The sequence below is a fragment of the Delphinus delphis genome, chromosome 7 (assembly GCF_949987515.2).
Source record: "Delphinus delphis chromosome 7, mDelDel1.2, whole genome shotgun sequence".
Classification (NCBI taxonomy): domain Eukaryota; kingdom Metazoa; phylum Chordata; class Mammalia; order Artiodactyla; family Delphinidae; genus Delphinus; species Delphinus delphis.
Genome location: NC_082689.1, coordinates 71,348,976 through 71,374,517, shown reverse-complemented (window position 1 = coordinate 71,374,517; position 25,542 = coordinate 71,348,976). Strand labels below are relative to the sequence as shown.

General features: G+C 36.9%; 1 protein-coding gene across 1 annotated transcript in view; it reads right to left on the bottom strand.

The window, feature by feature from the left end:
- The window catches only part of PLA2R1 (phospholipase A2 receptor 1), a 116,974-nt gene that overhangs the window by 9,083 nt on the left and 82,349 nt on the right, over positions 1–25,542 (bottom strand). The window contains 9 exon segments of the mRNA XM_060016699.2: positions 29–169; positions 2,031–2,199; positions 3,778–4,016; positions 7,175–7,322; positions 7,694–7,824; positions 8,515–8,632; positions 16,605–16,744; positions 18,299–18,402; positions 24,808–24,872. Coding sequence (XP_059872682.2) covers positions 29–169; positions 2,031–2,199; positions 3,778–4,016; positions 7,175–7,322; positions 7,694–7,824; positions 8,515–8,632; positions 16,605–16,744; positions 18,299–18,402; positions 24,808–24,872 — 1,255 coding nt within the window.

Genomic DNA, 25,542 nt, shown 5'->3' with positions numbered 1-25,542 from the left:
AAGCATTTTACCACAACAAAAGAATTACCTTCCTTTTTGCAAAATTCGTGAGCAGCCTCAAAACTCGTACTGTCTAAGACGGTAGAAAAACTGTAGCAATTACTTTTGAATTTTATCCAGGGAATAGATGTTTCTGAGCACAACTCTGGGTATCCAAATGGTCTTGTTTCTATGAACAAAGTGAGTTATGATTTCAGGGTGGTGACTGGGTTCACTTATTGAGATAAACATTGCATTACATTCTATGAAAGACCAAGATAAATATATGTAATGAGATTTTCATGATAATAATCTGAAAGAGTGGGTTTAATGTAAATGATTACAAAACTGGAATGGCTTATAGCATGTCTGGCAGAAATAATCTTTTCCTACACATAACAGGGTATATTCATGCATAGCTTCATAGGCTTAGTTTGGGTGTTATCTTTAATATTTACAATTAGTGTCCTAAAGGTTGGAAAAACTGGGGGATGTGATTCAGAGAAATACTGGCAGCTGAATGAAGTTGGTGAAAGACACTTCCAAATGCACAGAATGTGTTCCATTCAGTGCTGAAGATTTAGTAAATCCTTACCTGCTAGTCAACTTAGAGAAAATAAAGCATTCAATAAAGTAACATATCATAACATAACATAACATTAGTATAACATAATATATAACATATCATAACATAACATATCATGACATAACACAACATATCATAACATAAAAAATCATATCATAACAACATATCATATCATGACATAACATAACACAACACATAACTAAGGGGAATTGGGGGAAGTCTTTGTTTCAGAGGGCAAGCATGAGAGTCAGACGCACCCACACTGAGATCCTAGGTGCATGGCTGTGGGTATGTTACCTATCTTCCCCACACTCCCACACACATAAAAGAGAGCTAACAATAACATCTTTCTTACAACTTAAGAAGTTAGGTGAGCTAGTGCCTGTCACTTAAGCACTCAATAAATGTAGCGTTATTTAAAAAAGAAGGATAACTTCATGGTGTTTTAGAAGGAGAATTAGGTTTCCCAATACATATGGCTATCATTTATATTTTTGTCCTGAATTGTTTTGAGCTGAACTTACATAATGTGTGTGTTATTTGACTTACAGTATCCAGAGAGTAAGTAAATACATGCACATTTACTAAATGAGAGATTTAAAAAGAAACCAGTTAGTGTTAAGGAAATTTCTTTTTGTACACCATAGCAATCAAAGGAAAGGGGACCTGATTTAATGGGATAAACACGATATCAGAGATCAAGGAAACTTGGCTTCTGCTCCTGGTGCTGTTGACAGACATCTGTGAGATCTTCAGGAAGCTATTTAATGTTCTGAGTTTAAGTTTCATCTTTAAAATAATGCTCATCTGGTTGGGCGAGGTGAACATTCAGTGTAATAAGATACTATTATCATTACTGTCATGTTTTGTATATACATATATAATATAAATACAAATATTATTACCATAATGGTGATGATGATGCTCTAGAATCCTATTAATCTTTGACTTAAACATAAATCTTCAGTGGTATTCAAGGTCCTCCACACATGCTCCTAACCTACGTTTCTAACCTGATTTCCTACCTCTCTCTTACCAAAAACCTGCCATGCAGGAAAATCTCAACACCAGCTTTGCTCAGCTACATGCCCAGTCCTTTCTTCCTCCCATGTCTGCCCAAGCTTTTCTGCTCAGAATGCCTCTCCATGTCCCATCATTTCCTGATCACACCCATTCTTCAAGACCAATCTCCACAGTCCTGTCCTTCAAGAAGGCTTTTTGCTTTTCCCCGAGTGGATCTGATGTGTCCATTTTCTTGCTAACCCCCCACAGCACTTGCTATGGCTCTTATATCATTTGGTAGCCCTGCCTCATGTAACACATTTGTACATCACCTACCAAACCGAATACTTCTCGAGGGCAGATACTTCTTACTACTTTCCCTCACAGCTCTTGCTTAGCACAGTGCCTTGCATACAGTAGGTTCACAGTATGTATTTCTTGAGTTGAATAGAATTGAACCTACCTGTGGGCACGTGACAAATGGCTCCTTGCAGATATGACTCACAGGCTGTGCTACTCCAGTGTCCACTGGTGTCGGCGAAAACACAGTCACCCAGGAAGGATGACTCATCGTCTTTCCAAAACGTGAAGGAGGATTTGGTGCCATCTGACCAGTCAAAATTAAGACCATTCTGTGGAGGGAAACTGAGCCATCATTTCCTTGCCATGAATGCTGGCAACGTCACCCAATGCTGTCTGAGCAGCTCTCACTTCACGCATGGATTTATATTTCCACATCTAGACTTATATTTCAGGAAGTCTAGGACAGCTTGTGGAAATGGCCTGACAAAAAGGACTATCTGCCATAAGCAATATCTTCTTTAGTTTTGGGGAATCCTTGGTTCCCTCCCACCATAATTTCCTGGTAAGCAATCAGAGTGAAGTTGAATCAATATCTTGTTCTTTACACCAAAATAAATTTAAGATTGATCAAAGATTCATACATATAATTGAAAACATAAAAGTGCTAAAGAAAACTTGGCTAAATATTTTATACTCTTGACATGGGAAAAATTTTTCCGAGTCTGATAAAAAAAAATCCAGAGGCCATAAAGCAAAATTGACTATATAAAGTTAAAAATTCTGTAATACAAAAATACAATAAACAGCCATGAAATACCATCCTTCCACCTATCCTACTGGCAAGGATTAAAATTTTGACATACCCCATGTTGGCAAGGATGTGAAAAAACTAGATGCTATCATACACTGTTGTTAGCATGTAAATTGGCACAAAATTTTAGAGGGCAATCTGGCACCATCCCTTGTTAAAATTTATAAAGGGTACTTAGCAACTTCATTCCTGGGGATTTATCCTACTTGTACAAGGATATTTGTTGTGCATTGTTTGGAGTTGTGAAAACTGGGAAGAACCCAAATGTCCATTCACATGAGAATGATTTAATAAATTGTGGTATATCCATATATGCTGCTGTCTCAAAGAATGTATTAGATTTTTATGAGCTGACATAGAAAGCTGAACAACGTATATTAAATTAAAAGCAAGCTTAAGGACAGTATATATAGTATGAGCTCATTTATATTTTAAAAAAATATACATACTAATCCATTACATGTGTATATATATGCATACACAGAAACTTTCTAAATGACACACAAGAAACTGTTTACGGTGATTAACTTTGAGGAGTAGAACTAGAGGTCAGGATAGAATAGATTTACTTTTCGCTATTTGAGTGTGTAATACTTTTGTTTAAAAAAAATTAAAAATATTACTTTCCAAACCATTTCCCTAGAGGGGGAAAATAACGCACATGTTAAATTCCAAGGGGTACTGAATTAATTAATAACCGGATTTCTATGCAGGAAGCATGATTCATTTTTCTTGGGGATTCTTTAAAGACAACATATTACCCAAACGCAGGTGCTTGAGTTCAGTATGTATTCCAGTGCACATATAAGTCAGTATCCTGAAATTTTTCAGACATCTTCAGAGAAACTTTGAAGCGCATGAATTTCCAGAAATTAGGCAAGTAGATGTTTACCCTAAAAAGGGACACCTTTTGTAGTTATATGCTGCTCATGAGGTTGGTCAGTAGTTATTGTATAATCCAATTACCTAAATGTTACATTTACTGTTATTTCATGGCTTTTTTTTTTCTGTGCTGATTTCAGTGGCTATATCACTAAGGATGTAGATATGAAACTTAATTATGCAAGGATTGTCCAAGGGATTTTAGGACACCTACATCTTCAGTGAACAGTCCAATCCAGTGGGCATGTCCTAGCCGGTTGAGGATAACAGTGAGGAAAGACTGGTGGTACTGGTCTGTAATGCTGACCAGTTCTGCTCCGTGCATCAGGCAGGTTTTTAGTGCTGTATACCAAGTCATATTTGCATTAATTATTTTGTAAGTTCTGTTTCCATATTCTAAGGTATTGGGGATTGGGTACATATCAGATGTATTTATACTGTGTCCAGAAGTATCTAGAAAAAGAACAATAAAAATTATTTGTAGAACCTGGATGAGAAGGGGGAGGCAAAGCTTGGCATGGATCCCTGTACGATGATCCATGCTGTCGTTAACATCAAGAGTTTTTCTTCCCAGAATTGACTATTTCAAACTGAAGACAATACCTGTAAGCATAGGTAATACTAAAGAATGAAAACACTTAGGAAATTTAATGAATGAGTTTTAAATATATATATAAACATATATTGAATCATTTCTAGATTTCCCAGTTTTGACAATCCCTTGTCAAACTGACCACTTTTTGGTGGAACTGATAGGATCTCCTTAGGCAAGCTTACTTCTACTAGGTACACTCAGCCTAACGCATGCCGCTGGCAGAACTTAATACTTACTAAGAGAATATTAACATATATAATGTAGTCAAACACTGCTTTGCAAACACAATTTACAAGTGCATATTCTCAGATATAATACTTTATTAAACTTTTGGGACTGTATGATAATTGCTATCATGTTTAATGCTAACATGTATAATTTCTACAGAGAAGTTAAAAAATAAGTTAATGCTTAGAAATACATACAGTTCTTAGAAACCATTACTATTAATATGTCACCTATCAGAGTCAAGATTTATAAATTAAAAGACAAGGTTTTCCCACACATGATCATTGGTGCTTTGTATAAATGAGTGGCTGTGATCAAGTGAGAACCAAGCTCATGTGTTACATACAGATGTTTCCTCTTTACTAAGTGCATTTGCCTTTTTGTTCTGTACTATCTTTAGGCCGAGTTTAGGCATCCTAAAACACACAAAAAAGATAAGCATTTCTCAACTGTCTGATCCAAGGTGGCTGGGATTTCTCTCTGTATACTGGTTTTTATCACGTTTGGGGTTGAAAAGGAGCATGGTGGATAGGTCCAAAGACCTGGGACTCGATCGCAGTCCTGACCCTAAATAGCCAAATTAGTTAATCTCTCTAAACTTTAAATTTCTGGTCTGTAAGAGATTACTAAGGCCTTCGTTAGAGGCGTGTGGGTAAAATTCAAGGAGATACGCACATAGAGCACCTACTGTAGGATGTGGAACACAGCAGGCACTCAATAAATGCTGCTTCTTGCTCTCCTCTCCTCTTCTTGTCACACTCTCCCAAATAAAAATGGCAGGGTGAGGCTTTGACTTTTCCTGAAACTGTTACCTCAGTATAGCAGTAGTACATATTGTAAAACCAAAGTAAAATTAATCTATTCACCAATTAAATTTTGATGGACCACACTTTCATCATCTGTTTTTCTTTGTAGAAGTCTGTTTGCCAGCTGATGTACCAAGACTAAATGTTATTTATACAAAACCAACATAATACCAAAGTAGCCATTTAAAAATGATAACAATTATTAAAATTAAAGTAACTGAAATTCTTTGTATGTGTGACCCAAATACCAATTTAACTGGTTTTCCCCACTAAGACATGCCCCTGTATTTTCACATATATGAGTTTCTCCCTATGTTATTGATTTCATCAAGTTTCAAAACATAAGTGATTTTGAGCACTATGATTTTGCCATCTGCTGCCCTGAGAAAGATCCACTGGAAACCAAGTTCAAAATTGGGGGTCTTGACTTTGCCCTTGTCTCTCTTTTTATTCAGATATCTTTATTCTTTCAGGCAGATCAAAGACTTTAGGTTCGAAACCCAATGTAAACACATACTCACATGGCACACAAAGAAGAGGAGTCAGAATTTGGATATTCACTGTAGACTACAAGAACTTGTGTAGTTGAATAATAATATATTAGAAACAATAATAACAAAAGCAACAATTGTTTGTTAAACACATGCTAGGAACTTGCTAAGCATTGTATATATGTAGAGTCTGTGAGATAGTTATTATTCCATTTTACAGATGCAGAAATCAAGGTTCAGAGAAGATAAGAAACTTGACTGACAGTTTATTTATAGAGGTGGAATAGGAACCCAGGTGGGATTTGAACTCCACCACCACTGCTCTATACTATCTCCAAAAGAACATAAACATTGTTAGTCCCAAAAATATCAAAGAGAGAAAGTGGTCAGAGAGTACATTTCAAGAAGAGATCAACATCAAGGTCCTAGAATAGAATCATTGTATTTGAGAGAACTTGAGTATGTTACTTATTTTTCCTAAGCCTCAAGTTCCTCATCTGTAAAATGCGGAGACTTTTACCTACTTCATAGAAGTGTCGGGAGGACTTTATGACACAATACTTATAAAAAGCAAGGCACAGTGCCAGGCGCATCATAAGTGTACAAGTAATGACGTATTGATGTTATTTCTTTTCTGACGAGACTCTGCTCTTCTTATAATACTCTTGCTATAGCTGATCTGGTATCTTTCAGTTCCTGACCACTACCATGCTAAAGTGATAACTGTGAACTAGGAAAGAGGATTTCTCTGGAACGGCTTTTCTGAGGATGGGTTGATACTTAGTATCATCAAAGAGTTCACATGTATGCAACACTGAGAGGTATAATTCATATTCCAAGTAAGCATAGGTAGCCTAGGCTGCCTGGAATTCCACACAGCTCCAGACACAAATTATGGCCTTCTAGGGAAGCCTGGGACTCAGTAAAGGCATGAGATGTGAGCTGTTGTTGTTGTTGTTTTTATTTTTGTTACTCAAGGTCACTTACAGTGCATTCACATTGTTCATGCCCCCACTGGCTACCTGTAATACTATAGCTTTGGTATTTCATACCAGAAGTCGTTGGGGGTTCTGATATCTAGAAACGTGCTGTTTGCCATATTTAGCCACAGAGACCATTTTAGGGTTCCAAGAAAGGAGTAAGTATTGAGTTGGTTTATTTCCTTGACTCTCTTCCAACATATTTTCAGTGTCTTTTTTAAAATATCTGAACAGACACATAATCCTAGAACAAGCAGTAAAGCCTTTTAATATGACCAAGATGGATGCATAAACTTGGTCATCACTCAAGTGGTCTCTGGAGTCCTTAGAACCCCACTAGGGGGCACAACCCTGAGGTAGTGGAGATTAAGTGACCATATATATGTAAAGCTTAAAAAATAAGTGCTGGCACTTAGCTATGAAACTATCATTTATACAGTGTGTAAAACAAATGTGGAAGAGAAGAGTGGGCCATGGAAATGAAAGGAATAAAAAAACAAATATTTCTTACCCTGCATTTTTTCACAAACAAACCCATAGCCTTCTTCTCTACAGTCTTCAAAATACCATTTTCCAGTGAAGTGAAAATTAGGATTATTTGACAGCAAGACACAGAGAGGAATGCGTTTTTGAACCTCGGTGGTGTTATGACTTGGAATCTTCAAAAGAATACATGTTTTTTTAAAAATGGTAACATATAACGTTATTATAACGTTGATATTTTTATTAAGGACATAATTTTAAAAATTCAAACACTGTTATTCCTTTATTTGCATTTAATAAACCTGTTCACAAATCAGTTCATAACCCACAAAATAAATAATTATTGTGATGAGTAAAGAAATTATATTCGTGGAACACATGACAATTATATGAAATTACATTATTAAAAATTAATATATTAACAACCAACTAATAAAAATTTATGCCTACGAAATATAGGAAGTAAAAAAAGAAAAACTTCAGTAAACAAGTCTCAAATAGGATCTCTTGCTAAAATGATTTCTAAAAAATAAATCTTAAAACTTACATTTACTATATCAAATGGGGACCAATTAGAATATGACACGGGCCTTCCATTTAGCCATTTTTCGTAATCATCATTTTGTAACCCTATCCACACATTAGTGGTATGGCCAAAAAGATTCATAGTAATGAAAGCTGAAAAATAAGAATACATTATCAAATTTAATACCATATAAACCATTTGGGTAATCATCAAATTCTGTTTATAGCTATGATTTTATTTAAATGATAGCAAAACTTAATTACGAATCAACCGTAGGAGTTTGTTACTTTGTCCTTATTAAGATGATGCCGTCTCTGTCACTTTTGTTCAGTTTAAATTGACAGCAATTAGCTGGCTAAGCCTGGGATTTCATCATATCATTAGTAAAACAATTTCCAGTGTTCATTCAATGCCTTTCTAAACAAAAGAGGGTTTATCCATTATACTTAACTAAAGTATACGATTATTGCCTAAATAGCAAATGAAAGTGTGTAGGTAAGTCTAAAGGGATCTAAAAAATTATACCATGCAATTATAATCGACTATACCTCAGATTATTTTAGCCATTTTGAAATGCCGATCATAAATATATCCTTATTCTTTCCACTACGCCTGGTGAGACAAAAGGCTCCCAAAAATCAGCAGTTTGTAAACAATGGAGTGTACTAACTTTTACAGATGTCATGATATAAACCTTATAGGTCAGACTGAAAACTTACGTGTCACCAGCAATATAACACTTAAAATGTTGATTTGGAAATGTTAGTATTTTGGAGGACTATTTTAACAGACGCTTGAATAAAAATGGTGATTTTTGCCTGATTGAACATTGAGTACTCTACCTTGTTCCACCTCATTTTCAATGGCGACAAGTGTCCCCCCTTCTTCAACACAAAAATCTTGAGCAGATGTCCAGTTCTTCCAATCGCTTGGGTCCTTGGGGATTTTCATCAAAAGGCACTATAAAAATGTCCAAAAAAGCATTCATTTCCATATTTTCCTAAATGAATTAAAAGTTTCCTAAAGATACTGAGCACCAGCTTTGAAAATTTTTTATAATTTTCTTGCACAGAAATGACTCTTTTTTTTTTCCCCCCCCAGCTGCTCCAGAGGTGTGAAAGAAAAACAAAGAGGACCAGCTTTCAGGGTGAGTCAGTGCCTTTTGTACATTTGCATCGGGTGGGAACAGAGGATGCAGGATGTCAGAACGATGTCTTCAGCTTGAGGAAAAATAGCATTCCTTTTAAAAAGGAGCCAGCCTGACTGCACAGTTTACAGTGGAGGATTTAATCTTGAAAATATTTCTTTTGGTGTTAGTTAATAGATTTGTTCCATTTTATTTACAAATACGCTTCCTCACTTTAAGTGAGAGAGGAATATTGAGGAATCAAACCATATCAGGTATTTAAATTCACTAAATACTTGGAGTCAGCCATGTGGTCCAAAAGTCAATGAGGAAGAGGCCGAAAAGAAAAAAATGAGCCCCGTGGGAAGAAAAGCAAGGGAGGACCAAGGAAACCTAGGAAGGAGAAACAAAGGGGAGGGATGCCAACAAGGTCAAAAGGAACTCAGAAAGAAGGCTGTGGGGGCTTCCCTGGTGGCGCAGTGGTTGAGAGTCCGCCTGCCGATGCAGGGGACGCGGGTTCGTGCCCCGGTCCGGGAAGATCCCACGTGCCGCGGAGCGGCTGGGCCCGTGAGCCATGGCCGCTGAGCCTGCGCGTCCGGAGCCTGTGCTCTGCAACGGGAGAGGCCACAACAGTGAGAGGCCCGCTATCGCAAAAAAAAAAAAAAAAAAAAAAAAAAAAAAAGAAAGAAGGCTGTGGGGTTGGCAGTGAGAGTTGATTTTCACTCGAGAGAGAATCATGTCTATGGCGTGGCAGGGGTTACTTATTATGGGATGAGAAATATGGAATGGTAACTGCTAGGCAGATCAGGCAAGTTGAAGAAAATCACCCCCTCACCAAGCTCAGTGAAATTTAATCATGTTGGTTGGGCTATATGGAGTCAGGGGAGAGGGAAAGATAGAAGAGAAAGGCTGCAACAGATCAGGCAAAGTTCCAGAGAAGTCAGGAGAGACTTTATGCCAAAAATATTCCATGTGGATTATTCTCTCATTAATGAACATAGCCAACCCTGGTCATTGATAGGTGTGATCTTGAGGTCTGCCACTGAGAAAATCCCAGCTACAAGATTATTCTAGGCTAATGTGGCAACCTCCATGCCACGTGAGAGCGCATCCTTCTGCATCCTTCTTTAATTTCTAAGTTTATCAGTCCCCCATCCCTTCGCTACCGTCATAGACGCCTTACAAAGCAGAGGGACTAAGTGTTGCTCCTCTCTGAACAGCAAAACAAACAAGGTCCTCAGTAAATATTTAGGCAACAAAGTAAAAGCCAATAGACCCTGAAATGATTGTCAAATGACATTCTCAGGATTCTAGATTTAGTCCAGTGGTTCTCAAACAAGGCCATTTTGCTCCTCAGGTGATATCTTCATAATGTCTAGAGACATTTTGGTTGTCACAGTTCAAGGGGGGAGGGGGTGGTGACTGCTATTGGCAGCTAGCGAGTTGAGACCAGAGATGCTGCTAAACATTCTATAATGCACCGGTCAGTCCCTCACAACAAGGAATTATCCAGCCCCTGATGTCAGTACTGCTCAGGTAATTCTTTTCAGAAACCAATTCTGAACATGTCACCCTTCAGGGATTTTCCACTGTTCTTAGGATAAAAACCAGAAACTCTGATCTAGCCTGAATTTGAGTTGCCAACTAAGAGAGGAAGTACATTTTCTCTTCTTCTGATCCCCTTTACCTTATTTGCTTCACAAAGAAATGGAATTGGCTTTAAAGGGTTTTAATTTTATAACAACTACCCTTTTATCAATTTCCTTTCATTCTGCCTCTTTCCTCTAATTACAAATTCCAAAGAGTGGCGCATACTAATTATTAGGAAGTCTTATCATTTAATGCGAATTCACCTTGTGTTCAGATAGTTGCACTAATGAACCATTCATAAATACCAATGAACCTCACTGTTTCATTTAGCTCAATAAATCTCTCCAGAAAACACACACACATACCCCCTGCTTCCCACCCAGCCCCCACCCCCCACCCTGTTTGCCTCAGCCAGGATTTACCAGCTTGAGTATGGGAGTGTAGACCCCCATTGCCACAACTTCATTGTTTCTAAAAATATAACATGTTTACTAACACACTTTGAAATTGTGTCAATAATTAAAGCAAAGTAGCAAGATGGAGTACAACACCCTCAATTTTAAATTGTTTATTTACTTACTGATTTGCAAAATGTGATCAAGTTTAATGCATCTCTGATATTACTGTGAATTAAGGATACCTTACTGTATTCCAAAGGAGTTTTGAATATAAAACTCTTTTGTCTCAAAGTCATTTCCAGTTCAATACTTGAAAATGGAATTCATGATCTTCCTCCCAAATTTGGTCCTTTTTCAGTGTTCTTACTGACATTGAATGGCATAGTCAGTCATGCATTTACCTAAATCTGAAACCTGAGCATCTTCTCACCCTTCAGTCACCTTCATCACCCCTTCGGTCCTACCATTTGGACATCTCATTTCTGAGACCTTCACCACTCTCCCTATTCCCACCACCCCACAGTCTCTGCCACCATCATCTTAGCCCAAAGGACTTATCTCTTGCTTGGACTATTGCAATATCTTTCTCACTGCTCTTACTTTCCTCAACCTTGCCTTCCTCCAGTCTATCTTTGGTACTGCAGCCTGAATGATTCTTTTCAAAACTCAACCCTGATGATCATATCCCTCTTTAGTTAAAACCCTTCAGGGTTTCCTATTGCTCTTAGGATAAAAACCAGAAACTCTTAACACAATAATCGCCCTTGCCTACTTCTTTTGTCTCACTTTCTACATTCTAGTTCTCTATGCTTTTTTTACTTTCTTCAATATGTCACATTCCTTCTCACCACAGGTCCTTAGTACATGTAGTTTCCCCTACTTTTAATGTTTCCTGTCCTTCTGACCACCTCAGTCAGGTCCTCCTGTTATATACTTTTATGGAACTGTGTAACTCTCCATCGCTTGTGTCACAGTTGTAAATTAGAGTTATTTTCCTGATTGATTTGCTAATGTTTTCTCCCCCTCTAGTCTGTAAGCTCCCAAAGAGAAGGGATTATATTTGTTTTCCTCACCATTGAGTTGCCAATATCCAGCATAGTTAAATGCAGTGAATGAATAAAGTGCTAAGAATTTCAATAATTTAAAAGAGGAGAGAGTGTTGTTCTTTTTTTAAGGAAAAACTATGTCGTGCATGAAACCAAATATTGGCTAATCCAAAATTAGATGGTGCAAAGCAGCCATCAGCACTAAATCCAGGTCCCTGAATAAAAATGTATAAGTAGAAGCACAAGAGTTAATCTAATATACACAGAGAATTTCTTCCTCTTACATACAACTCTGCTGTGACAAGTATCTTAGATGACTCACTCTTCCTGGGGCAATCCCTGGTCAAACCTCTTTTACATCATCAAACATGGGGAAAATAATTTATGAGAAATGAGAAAAGACGCTTAACTTCTGGTATCTCATTTTTGAAACTCTTAAAGGTGAAGAGTCAACCAAGTGGGATTCTTTTCTTAGAAATAACCAATGAAAATTTGTCCTAGGAAGTTGACAAACGAGAAGCAAAGTTTAGTGGAACATAATACAATGACGCTTATTCATAATTCTGAAGTGAGTAATGTCTGTCGTTGCTATCTCCCAGTTCTCCTTCTGTAGCTTTTTTTTGTTAGTCAGAACTATGCCCACTGGGCTTTCCACTCCTCTCAACTATTAACCCTCCTATTCCCACCTTTTCTAATGATCTGATAAACCCACTTATCCCAAAGTGTAGGTGACAGATGAGGCCATCTCAGAAATATTTCCCTTAAAAAACGTAATGGAAAGTGTTAAGGCAAAGGAATGAGACTCCAGTGGTGGGATTTTAGCCATTAATATGCAGGGGAGAGCACTGTGGGTGGGGAGACACACTTGGGGACCCTGAAATCTCACTCTGTAAAAGGTCACCCTCTCATGAAGCCTGCTGTGACCCTATCCTTAGTAATCAAATCCTCTGAATGATTAGAAGACTAAGTTGTGTAACTGTTGCATTGCTGGGCAATTATTGGCTGCACATTAGAATAACCAAGGGAGCTCTTAAAAAATACTGATGCCTGGATCCCATGCAGATCAATTAAATCAGAATCTTTAGGATGTCACTTGCACCTTGATATTTTTAGAAAGCCCACCTGGTGATTCTAAATATTTGATCAGGGCTGTGAACCATTAATCTAGCTACTAGTTATCAATGAAAATTAAAAATACCCTCTGAGCTACATGAGGGGGTTTTAATCCTGCTCCATAGTTAGCCTCAGAAAGCCCTTCTCCTCTCATGTGTGTGTCTATGCTTTACTCATGCCCCTTCTTATTCTTTCAAAGGAAGCATTCACTTGCTCTTTTGCCCTGGGTCTGCTGTACCATCACTATTACCATGCCCATATGTGTACATACTCCCCATGTTTACACAGGAGGAAACATGGAATATAGCTAAGCTGTGTAGATAAGAAAGTTTAAGGAAAGGACAATGGCCAAGGGTAAACCAAAAACAACCATTGTAAGTTTCTAAGAATTATTTCTCTAATGCCAAGGGTATGACTTGTCATGAATTTCCTTAAAATATTCTTTTTTATACATGGGATGCACTTGTTTTAATAGTTGTGAAAAACTATCAGGTACAAGAATTAACTAAAAATGGACCAAAACCTAAATATAAGAGCTAAAACCATAAAGCTCTTAGAAGAAAACATGAGGTAAATATTTGTGAACTTGGATTTAGCAACATATTCTTAGATATGACACCAAAAGCATGAGCAACAGAAGAAAAATTAGAGAAATTGAACTTCATTAAAATTAAAAACTTTTGTGCATCAAAGGACATTGTCAATAAAGTAAAAAGACAACCTAAAGAATGAGAGAAAATACCTACAAAACATATATCTGATAAGGGTTTTACATAAAGAACTCCTACAACTCAATAACAAAAAGACAAATAACCCAAATAAAAAAGTGGGCAAAGGAGTCGAATAGACATTTTTCCAAAGACAATATACAAATGGTCAATAAGCACATGAGAAGATGCTCAACATCATTAGTCATTAGGGAAATGCAAATCAAAACCAAATCTAGTGAGATAACACTAGACTCTAGTGTTGGCAGTAATCAAAAAGACAGGTAATAACAAGTGTTGTCAAAAACAAAAAAAGAAGTGTTGTCAAGGATGAGGAAAAATTGCTAGCATACACTGTTGGCAGGACTGTAAAATGGTTCAGCCACTGTGGAAAACAGTTTGCTCGTTCTTCAAAAAGTTAAACATAGAATTAGCATATGATATAGCAATTCCACTCCTAGGTATATACCCCAAAGAAGTGAAAGCAGGGACTCCAACAGATACTTGTGTGCCAATGTTCATAGCCGATTTATTCACAATAGCTAAAAAGTGGAAATAACCAAAATCCATCAACAGATGAATGGATAAACAAAATGTGGCATGGAATATTATTCAGTCATAAAAAGGAATGAAGTTCTGATACATGCTATAACATGGGTAAACCTTGAAAACATTATGCTAAGTGAAATAAGCCAGCCACAAAAGGAAAATATTGTATGAGTTCATTTATATGAATTATCTAGAATAGGCAAATTCATAGACATGGAAAATAGATTAGAGCTTACTGTGGGCTAGAGGGGATGGGGAATAGAGAGCTATTGCTTAACCAATTACAGAGTTTCTGTCTGGGATGACGATAAGTTTTGGAAATAGAAGTGATGGTTGGATAACATTGTGAATGTAATTAATGCCACTGAATTGTACACTTGTAAATGGTTTAAATGGCATATTTTATGTTATGCATATTTTACCACAATAAAAAGCTAATTGTCAAAGGTTTTAATAAAAACCTTAGTTATACTCAAGTTCTATTGACTATTTGCTATGTTTGTCATATTGAAATGTATAAATAATTTACAACTGGTAGAAAGAGTTTATGGTTTGAGAAAATAAGAAGCAGACTGAAGGTATCAACTATTAAAAATAGTGTCTCAATACTATATAACATTTTAGAGAATGACTATATTATTTTAGAAAATATTTCACAGTGCCTCCGGACTGATTGTGTCATAGAGCTAAGGTGATTGGTAATTCTTAAGTTCTTATATGAAGTGACAGCTGTAGGAAAGGGACAAGACTCAGGGTCAAAAAACTTAAGGTTGATTCTCAGCCTGACACTTATTCGCTGTAAGTTTCAGAAAAACCACACAATTTTATTAGACTCAGTCTTCTCATAGGTAAGATGGGATAACAATTCTGTGTATTTTAAAAATTCAATAAAACAAGAAATATATATATTCATTATATATATATTCATTATATACATATATATATTCATTATATATATTCATTATATATATATATATTCATTATATATATATGAAATTGCCAGCAGAAACAGTTAGCTACATGGTAGAAGAAACCCAAATGTCCATCAATGGATAAATGAAAAAACAAAATGTGTTATGTACATATAATGGAATATTATTCAGTCTTAAAAAGGAAGAAAATTCTGACACATGCTACAACATGGGTGAGCCTGGAGGACACTGTGCTAAGTGAAATAAGCCAGTTACAAAAGGACAAGTACTGTATGATTCCACTTACATGCAGTGTCCGAAATAGTCAAATTAATAGAGACAAAGTAGAATAGTGGTTGCCAGGGGCTGTGGGGAGGGAGAATGAGGGGTTGTTGTTTAATGGGTTTAGAGTTTCAGTTTTACAAGATGAAAAACGTTTGCAGAGTCATTGCACAGCAGTGTGATTATACTTAATACTACTGCACTATACATTTAAAAACGGTCAAGATGGTAAATTCTATATTATGTGAATATTAACACAGTTAAAAATATCAGTGCCAAATATGTAGTGGGTGCTCAATAAATGTGTATTAAGTCCAAATGGCCCCATTTCACAAATTAACAATGAGAGGAAGATCACAAGGGAGGCAATGCCCTACCCATGTAACTAAACACATAGACTGAAAATTGTCCATGATGGAGGAGCAATTTCATACTAGCATATGAAATTATGACACAGTTTGAGTTTTTAATTATCAAAGAGTTAAACATTTATAATTTGAGATACATTTTAATTACTTCCACCTAAGGCTTATAAAGTTATTTTATTTTAAAACATAAGGAGTAGAGGGGAAGTCTCAGCCTTAATTGGAGACAGTATCAGAAATAATAAATCTAGTTTACAGTATCCCCACTGGCCATTTAGAAAAAAAATCCAATTCTGCGTGGAAGTGCCAGCTATATGAGGCTCAAGACAAAGCTGACGGAGCTACATTATTAGTCAGGCAGGTGACAAGGCGGATAGAGCTCTATGAGGGCTCCAGGCAGGGAAGACACAAAAGAAGAAGACAGTCTGGGCCCTCTGGAGCTGACAGCTCATTTGGGAACAGGGCCTAGATACACGTGCCCACCCCCACACACATGCCCACACGCACACACATGCCCACACGCACACACACGCCCACACACATGTGCACGCATCCACATCCCACCTAATGAAACTCATACAGCGCAATGAATGACAATGTCAGTAGCAAAAACTGAGTATACGTATGAAGGGTGGTGTCAAGGCTGTTTTTGACAAAACCTTTTAATTTCAAGAGATCTGTCCCTAAATAGAAAACTTCTCAAATCTCTTGAAAATTGTGACAAAAAAATTCCAGGTCCAATGGACAACTCATAGTTTTTCAAAGCCACACCTGCTTTTTGATTACTTTCTAAAATTAAAACCTACAAAAGAGAAACAAAAGCAACTTTCTGAAAACAAGTTTACCTTATAGTCAAAATATAACCATCCTTTGGGACATGTTCCATGTTTTTTTGGTGTATCTTTCTCTTTCTCTATGATCCAAAACTTTTTTCGCTTACAGATGCTAGGCATAGAAACTGAACACTCTTCACTAGCCCAGAGTCCTGGAAGAGAAAATGGTTAGAAATGACCAGAAACAATGGTGACTCTTTGTAGGCATTCTCTATTGGTCACTGTTTTTTTATGACTGCTGTGGTTTACCAGACTTTGTTAAATCTAGAAATTGAACTAAATTTAACTACTAATCATAGAATTCTCTAGTGACAAGAGCTAACTGGGCAAGGTGCCAAATCAGTAATTCTAATTTAAGAATGTAGAAAGTTTGCAAATGCAAAAGAAAAAAAAAATCTAAACAAATACTGCGATTGCAATCACAAAACTGATGAAAGTTTTAAGAATATTTGACTTGGTTAGCCAAAGAATACTTTGTAGAGTAATATTTTTGACTTAAAGTATTCAACCTCAAGATAAAAAAATTCTAAAACAATAGATGATCATTTCTACTTTATAATTATTAAAAATATAATAATTTAGAAAAAATAACTCAGGAACTTCTACGGAAGAAGCACTTCTGAACCCTGACCCTTAAACAAAACACACACATTTAGAGACATGCCCTCGGGAATATAGCCCAAAGTCCTCAGTCTCTTGGAAAATGTTCTTTTAATTAGAAGAGCTATATTTTCAGAGTAAAGGTTTATAGAATGCATTTCATTAGCATTCAAGTTACAAATTCCAGAATAGGGCAAGGATGCATGTAAATTGCAAGGGCAGATTCAGTTTTCTAGTGTGAGGGGTATAAGCCAAAAAGACATTGGCATTCTGAAGGAGGGGCCGGAATGCTATTTTCAATGCCGATTAGCTGCCATTCTTCCAGAATCACAAATAGCCTTTCTGTAGGCTGTTGTGACACCTGCTGGCAAAAGCGAGCTGATTAACAACATGGTTTTTCCTCTCTTAACTTTCTCTGCAGCTGCCCTTACATCAGAGATTGCTTTCCATGTTTATCCCTCTTCTGACTTGGGAGAATCTGTTAGAGTCAGGGACATCATTACCTTTTATTGGATAGAAACAGCGGGATGGATATGAGTGGACAATCAACCCCAATAACACTGTATTGATGAATAGAATTTAAAAACCCATCTTAAATGTGCATGTACTAAATCCAACTGGCAAAGAGTTGGTGTTCTAAGGCAGGCAGCAATTAATGCCTGGTGTTAAAAAAAGAACACTGAATTCAATGAAAATTTTTCTTAAATGGGAAAATGAAAGTAAATTTCAGAGGTTAAAGTTCTGACCAATTATAAACTGGATCCTACAAAGAGATTTTAAAAAATGGGCCCATGTTGAAATTTCACAGAGAATAGTATTTGTCAGGCAATTTTTAACCCATTTCAGTGGGCCCATTTTTGGTAGTTTTGGTTCAAGAGGAAGGACTTATCTGGATGTAAATTATTTTCAAGAACATGAATGCATGGAATAAACTGTAGGAATGGTCATCCTTAAGACTTAAGACATATAAAATTAAACACACTCAGTTGAAAAGCAAAATAACCAAATAAAACCTTCTCACTGAACTAATGCAATGAAAAGGAGACTTCAAGTCTTCTAAAAATTATGTTTGTATTATAAACCCAAAAGTGGATGAACAAAATAACCTGTTATGGATGAAATGAAGCCACATCTCTGGCTCTGATTAATCATGGATTCTTCTTTTCCTTTGTCCCAGTTCTGGTATATTACTGGTGATCCATCTCTCCAGCTGCAGGAAAATCAAAAAATTAAAGGTCTTCTCTCATTCTGCACGTTCAATCTCCAACACCATTTTTGGAGTTCTGGGATATGGACTGAAGGCATAATATTTTATTAAATTAAAAAAAAATTCATGTCTGTGGTTAGGGAAATGAAAATTTGTAAGTTAAAGATAATGTTTGAAGGCTATTCAACAAATTTTTAAAAATTTAATTTAATTTAATTTTTATACAGCAGGTTCTTATTAGTCATCGATTTTATACACATCAGTGTAAACATGTCAATCCAAATCTCCCAATTCATCACACCACCACACCACCACCCCTGCCACTTCCCTGCCTTGGTGTCCATATATTTGTTCTCTACATCTGTGCCTATTTCTGCCCTAGAAACCGGTTCACCTGTACCATTTTCTAGGTTCCACATGAATGCATTAATATACGATATTTGTTTTTCTCTTTCTGACTTACTTCACTCTGTATGACAGTCTCTAGGTCCAAGCACGTCTCTACAAATGACCCAATTTCATTCCTTTCTATGGCTGAGTAATATTCCATTCTATATATATACCACATTTCCTTTATCCATTCGTCTGTTGATGGGCATTTAGGTTGCTTCCATGACCTGGCTATTGTCAATAGTGATGCAATGAACATTGGGGTGAATGTGTCTTTTTGAATTATGGTTTTCTCAGGGTATATGCCCAATAGTGGGATTGCTGGGTCATATGGTAATTCTATTTTTAGTTTTTTAAGGAACCTCCAGCTATTCTCCATACTGGCTGTATCAATTTACATTCCCACCAACAGTGCAAGAGGGTTCTCTTTCTCCACACCCTCTCCAGAACTTGTTGTTTGTAGATTTTCTGATGATGCCCATTCTAATTGGTGTGAGGTGATACCTCACTGTAGTTTTGATTTGCATTTCTCTAATAATTAGTGATGTTGAGCAGCTTTTCATGTGCTTCTTTGCCATGTGTATGTCTTCTTTGGAGAAATGTCTATTTAGGTCTTCTGCCCATTTTTGGATTGGGTTGTTTGTTTTTTTAATATTGAGCTGCATGAGCTGTTTATATATTGTGGAGATTAATCCTTTTTCCATTGACTTGTTAGCAAATATTTTCTCCCATTCTGAGGGTTGTCTTTTCGTCTTGTTTATGGTTTCCTTTGCTGTGCAAAAGCTTTGAAGTTTCATTAGGTCCCATTTGTTTATTTTTGTTTTTATTTCCATTACTCTAGGAGGTGGATCAAAAAAGATCTTGCTGTGATTTATGTCAAAGAGTGTTCTTCCTATGTTTTCCTCTAAGAGTTTTATAATGTCCGGTCTTACATTTAGGTCTCGAATCCACTTTGAGTTTATTTTTGTGTATGGTATTAGGGAGTGTTCTAATTTCATTCTTTTACAAGTAGCTGTCCAGTTTTCCCAGCTCCACTTATTGAAGAGACTGCCTTTTCTCCATTGTATATCCTTGCCTCCTTTGTCATAGATTAGTTGACCGTAGGTGCGTGGGTTTATCTCTGGGCTTTCTATCCTGTTCCCTTGATCTATATTTCTGTTTTTGTGCCAGTACCATATTGTCTTGATTACTGTAGCTTTGTAGTATAGTCTGAAGTCAGGGAGTCTGATTCCTCCAGCTCCGTTTTTTTTCCCTCAAGACTGCTTTTGCTATTTGGGGTCCTTTGTGTCTCCATACAAATTTTAAGATTTTATGTTCTAGTTCTGTAAAAAATGCCATTGGTAATTTGATAGGGATTGCATTGAATCTGTAGATTGCTTTGGGTAGTATAGTCATTTTCACAATGTTGGTTCTTCCAATCCAAGAACATGGTATATCTCTCCATCTGTTGGTATCATTTTTAATTTCTTTCATCGGTGTCTTATAGTTTTCTGCATACAGGTCTTTTGTCTCCCTATGTAGTTTTATTCCTAGGTATTTCGTTCTTTTTATTGCAATAGTAAATGGGAGTGTTTCCTTAATTTCTCTTACAGATTTTTCATCATTAGTGTATAGGAATGCAACAGATTTCTGTGCATTAATTTTGTATCCTGCTACTTTACCAAATTCATTGATTAGCTCTAGTAGTTTTCTGGTGGCATCATTAGGATTCTCTATGTATAGTATCTTATTATCTGCAAACAGTAACAGTTTTACCTCTTCTTTTCCCATTTGTATTCCTTTTATTTCTTTTTCTTCTCTGATGGCTGGGGCTAGGACTTCCAAAATTGTGTTGAATAATAGTGGTGAGAGTGGACATCCTTGTCTTGTTCCTGATCTTAGAGGAAATGCTTTCAGTTTTTCACCATTGAGAATGATGTTTGCTGTGGCTTTGTCATTTATGGCCTTTATTATGTTGAAGTAGTTTCCCTCTATGCCCACTTCCTGGAGAGTTTTTATCATAAATCGGTGTTGAATTTTGTCAAAAGCTTTTTCTGCATCTACTGAGATGATCATATGGTTTTTATTCTTCAGTTTGTTAATATGGTGTATCACATTGATTGATTTGCATGTATTGAGGAACGCTTGCATCTCTGGGAAATCCCACTTGATCATGGTGTATGATCCTCTTCATGTTTTGTTGGATTATGTTTGCTAGTATTTTGTTGAGGATTTTTGCATCTATATTCGTTAATGATATTGGTCTGTAATTTTCTTTTTTTGTAGTATCTTTGTCTGCTTTTGGTAGCAGGGTGATGGTGGCCTCATAGAATGAGTTTGGGAGTGTTCCTTCCTATGCAATTTTTTGGAAGAGTTTGAGAAGGATGGGTGTTAGCTCTTCTCTAAATGTTTGATAGAACTCACCTGTGAAGCCATCTGGTGCTGGACTTCTGTTTGTTGGAAGATTTTTAATCACAGTTTCAATTTCAGTGCTTGTGATTGGTCTGTTCGTATTTTCTATTTCTTCCTGGTTCAGTCTTAGAAGGTTCTACCTTTCTAAGAATTTGTCCATTTCTTCCAGGTTGTCCATTTTATTGGCATAGAGTTGCTTGTAATAGTCTCTTAGGATGCTTTGTATTTTTGTGGTGTCTGTTCTAACTTCTTTTTCATTTCTAATTTTATTGATTTGAGTCCTCTCCCTCTTTTTCCTGATGAGTCTGGCTAATGGTTTATCAATTTTGTTGATCTTCTCAAAGAACCAGCTTCTAGTTATTGATCTTTGCTATTGTTTTCTTTGTTTCTATTTCATTTCTTTCCTCTCTGATGTTTATGATTTCTTTCCTTCTACCAACTTTGGGTTTTTTTTGTTCTTCTTTGTCTAGTTCCTTTAGGTGTAAAGTTAGATTGTTTATTTGAGATTTTTCTTGTTTCTTGAGGTAGGCTTGTATATCTATATACTTCCCTCTTCAAACTGCTTTTGCTGCATCCCATAGGTTTTGGATCATCGTGTTTTCATTGTCATTTGTCTCTAGGTGATTTTTGATTTCCTCTTTGATTTCTTCAGTGATCTCTTGGTTATTTAGTAATGTATTGTTTAGCTTCCATGTGTTTGTGTTTTTTTCATTTTTTTCCCTGTAATTGATTTCTAATCTCATAGCATTGTGGTCAGAAAAGATGCTTGATATGATTTTAATTTTCTTAAATTTACCGAGGCTTTATTAGTGACCCAAGATGTGATCTATCCTGGAGCATGTTCTGTGTGCACTTGAGAAGAAAGTGTAATCTGCTGGTTTTGGATTGAATGTACTATAAATATCAATTAAATCTATCTGGTCTGTTGGGTCATTTAGAGCTTGTGTTTCCTTATTAATTTTCTGTTTGGATGATCTGTCCATTGGTGTAAGTGAGGTGTTAAGGTCCCCCACTATTATTGTGTTACTGTTGATTTCCTCTTTTATCGCTGTTAGCAGTTGCCTTATGTATTGAGGTGCTCCTATGTTGGGTGCATATATATTTATAATTGTTATATCTTCTTCCTGGATTGATTTCTTGATCAATATGTAGTGTCCTCCCTTGTCTCTTGTAACATTCTTTATTTTAAAGTCTATTTTATCTGATATGAGAATTGCTACTCCAGCTTTCTTTTGATTTCCATTTGCATGGAATATCTTTTTCCATCCCCTCACTTTCAGTCTGTATGTGTCCCTAGGTATGAAGTGGGTCTCTTGTAGACAGCATATATATAGGTCTTGTGTTTGTATCCATTCAGCGAGCCAGTGTCTTTTGGTTGGAGCATTTAATCCATTCATGTTTAAGGTAATTACTAATATGTATGTTCCTATTACCATTTTCTTAATTGTTATGGGTTTGTTTTTGTAGGTCCTTTTCTTCTCTTGTGTTTCCCACTTAGAGAAGTTTCTTTAGCATTTGTTGTAGAGCTGGTTTGGTGGTGCTGGATTCTCTTAGCTTTTGCTTGTCTGTAAAGCTTTTGATTTCTCCATCGAATCTGAATGAGATCCTTGCTGGGTAGAGTAATCTTGGTTGTAGGTTCCTCCCTTTCATCACTTCAAGTATATCATGCCACTCCCTTCTGGCTTGTAGAGTTTCTGCTGAGAAATCAGCTGTTAACCTTATGGGAGTTCCCTTGTATGTTGTTGTTTTTCCCTTGCTGCTTTCAATAATTTTTCTTTGTCTTTAATTTTTCCCAATTTGATTACTATGTGTCTCGCATGTTTATCCTTGGGTTTATCCTGTATGGGACTCTCTGCACTTCCTTGACTTGGGTGGCTATTTCCTTTCCCATGTTAGGGACGTTTATGACTATAATCTCTTCAAATATTTTCTCAGGTCCTTTCTCTCTCTCTTCTCCTTCTGGGACCCCTATAATATGAATGTTGTTGCATTTAATATTGTCCCAGAGGTCTCTTAGGCTTGTCTTCATTTCTTTTTTTTTTTTTTTTTTGCATGAGCCTCTCACCGTCGCGGCCTCTCCCACTGCAGAGCACAGGCTCCAGATGTGCAGGCTCAGCAGCCATGGCCCACGGGCCCAGCCACTCCACAGCATGTGGGATCTTCCCGGACTGGGGCATGAACCCGCATCCCCTGCATTGGCAGGCGGATTCCCAACCACTGCGCCACCAGGGAAGCCCTGGCTTCATTTATTTTCATTCTTAATTCTGTTCTGCGGCAGTGAATTCCACCATTCTGTCTTCCAGGTCACTTATCCATTCTTCTGCCTCAGTTATTCTGCTATTGATTCCTTCTAGTGTAGTTTTCATTTCAGTTATTGTATTGTTCATCTCTGTTTGTTTGTTCTTTAATTTTTCTAGGTGTTTGTTCTTTAATTCTTCTAGGTCTTTGTTAAACATTTCTTGCATTTTCTCAATCTTTGCCTCCATTCTTTTTCTGAGGTCCTGGATCATCTTCACTATCATTATTCTGAATTCTTTTTCTGGAAGGTTGCCTATCTCCACTTTATTTAATTGTTTTTCTGGGTTTTTATCTTGTTCCTTCATCTGGTACATAGCCCTCTGCCTTTTCATCTTGTGTATCTTTCTGTGCATGTGGTTTTTGTTCCACAGCCTGCAGGATTGTAGTTCTTCTTGCTTCTGCTGTCTGCCCTCTGGTGGCTGAGGCTATCTAAGAGGCTTGTGCAAGTTTCCTGATGGGAGGGACTGGTGGTGGGTAGAGCTGGCTGTTGCTCTGGTGGGCAGAGCTCAGTAAAACTTTAATTTGCTTGTCTGCTGATGGGTGGGGCTAGGGTCCCTCCCTGTTGGTTGTTTGGCCTGAGGTGACCCAACACTGTAGCCTATGTGGCTCTTTGGTGGGGCTAACAGTGGACTCTGGGAGAACTCATGCCAAGGAGTACTTCCCAGAACTTCTGCTGCCAGTGTCCTTGTCCTCACAGTGAGGCACAGCCACCCACCACCTCTACAGGAGACCCTCAAACACTAGCAGATAGGTCTGGTTCAGTCTCCTATGGGGTCACTGCTCCTTCCCCTGAGTCCCGATGCACACACTACTTTGTGTGTGCCCTCCAAGAGTGGAGTCTCTGTTTCCCCCAGTCCTGTTGGAGTCCTGCAATCAAATCCCGCTAGCCTTCAAAGTCTGATTCTCTAGAAATTCCTCCCCCCATTGCTGGACGCCCATGTTTGGAAGCCTGACGTGGGGCTCAGAACCTTCACTCCAGTGGATGGAGTTCTGTGGTATTACTGTTCTCCAGATTGTGAGTCCCCCACCCAGCATTTATGGGATTTGATTTTATTGTGATTGTGCCCCTCCTACAGTCTCATTGTGGCTTCTCCTTTGTCTTTGGATGTGAGGTTTCTTTTTTGGTGAGTTCCAGTGTTTTCCTGTTGATGACTGTTCATTTGTTCTGATTCCGGTGTTCTCGAAAGAGGGAGTGAGAGCATATCTTTCTACTGCACCATCTTAAACCAATCTCCTATTCAACAAGTTAACCATTAAGATATAGTCCAATCATTCTGCAAATAAAAACCTGTTAAACAAAGTTAAATGCAAATGAATCAATGTCCATACCGAAATTCATCATTGACTCTTTCTTCCCGAAGTCCAATCCACCAGTTTACACCATACTTTGATAGCTATTTAAAAAAGAGAGAGAGAATGTCAGCATTTATCCTACTTTTTTTCCCTTTTCACTATTAAGATTAATGGGGTCACTGTTAATAGCTTTCTATTCTTCAGTATTTTACCCAGTTATCTAAAGAAGAGTACACTGAGGCCTAGCATCTTTAGAAGACCTGAAACTTCATTATTCTAAACTACTCCCTCCTCATTATGTAAGAAAATTGGAATCAAATATTGAAAGCTCTTTTGGTTTCATACAACATGCCATAACTTTGTTACAATGTTTCCTATATATATTTAAAAGTAAATTCTCTAACTCTCATAATAGGAATTTAAAAAGTAATATTGTAAAGTAAAATAGAATGTGGATTCCTTTTTTGACTAAAAATTTAGTGGTTTATGCGCTCAGTGATTTATAGAAGTTTACTATACATGCCACCTACTTGAAAAACAATTCGAGGCACAAAGACCTCAATAGTAAAAATAATTTGTATTTTAGGCACTAGTCTGATCGGTAAGTTTTTAAACTAAGTACTAGCACCCTCCCCATTCAAATGGAAACTGCATTATAGGACAGAATAATACTACAGTATTTCCAGTGTTTGACAACTAGAAAATTATCCTTTATATATTTTATGAATTTACACCATTATTTATTACATAGATCCCAGTACAATAAAGAAC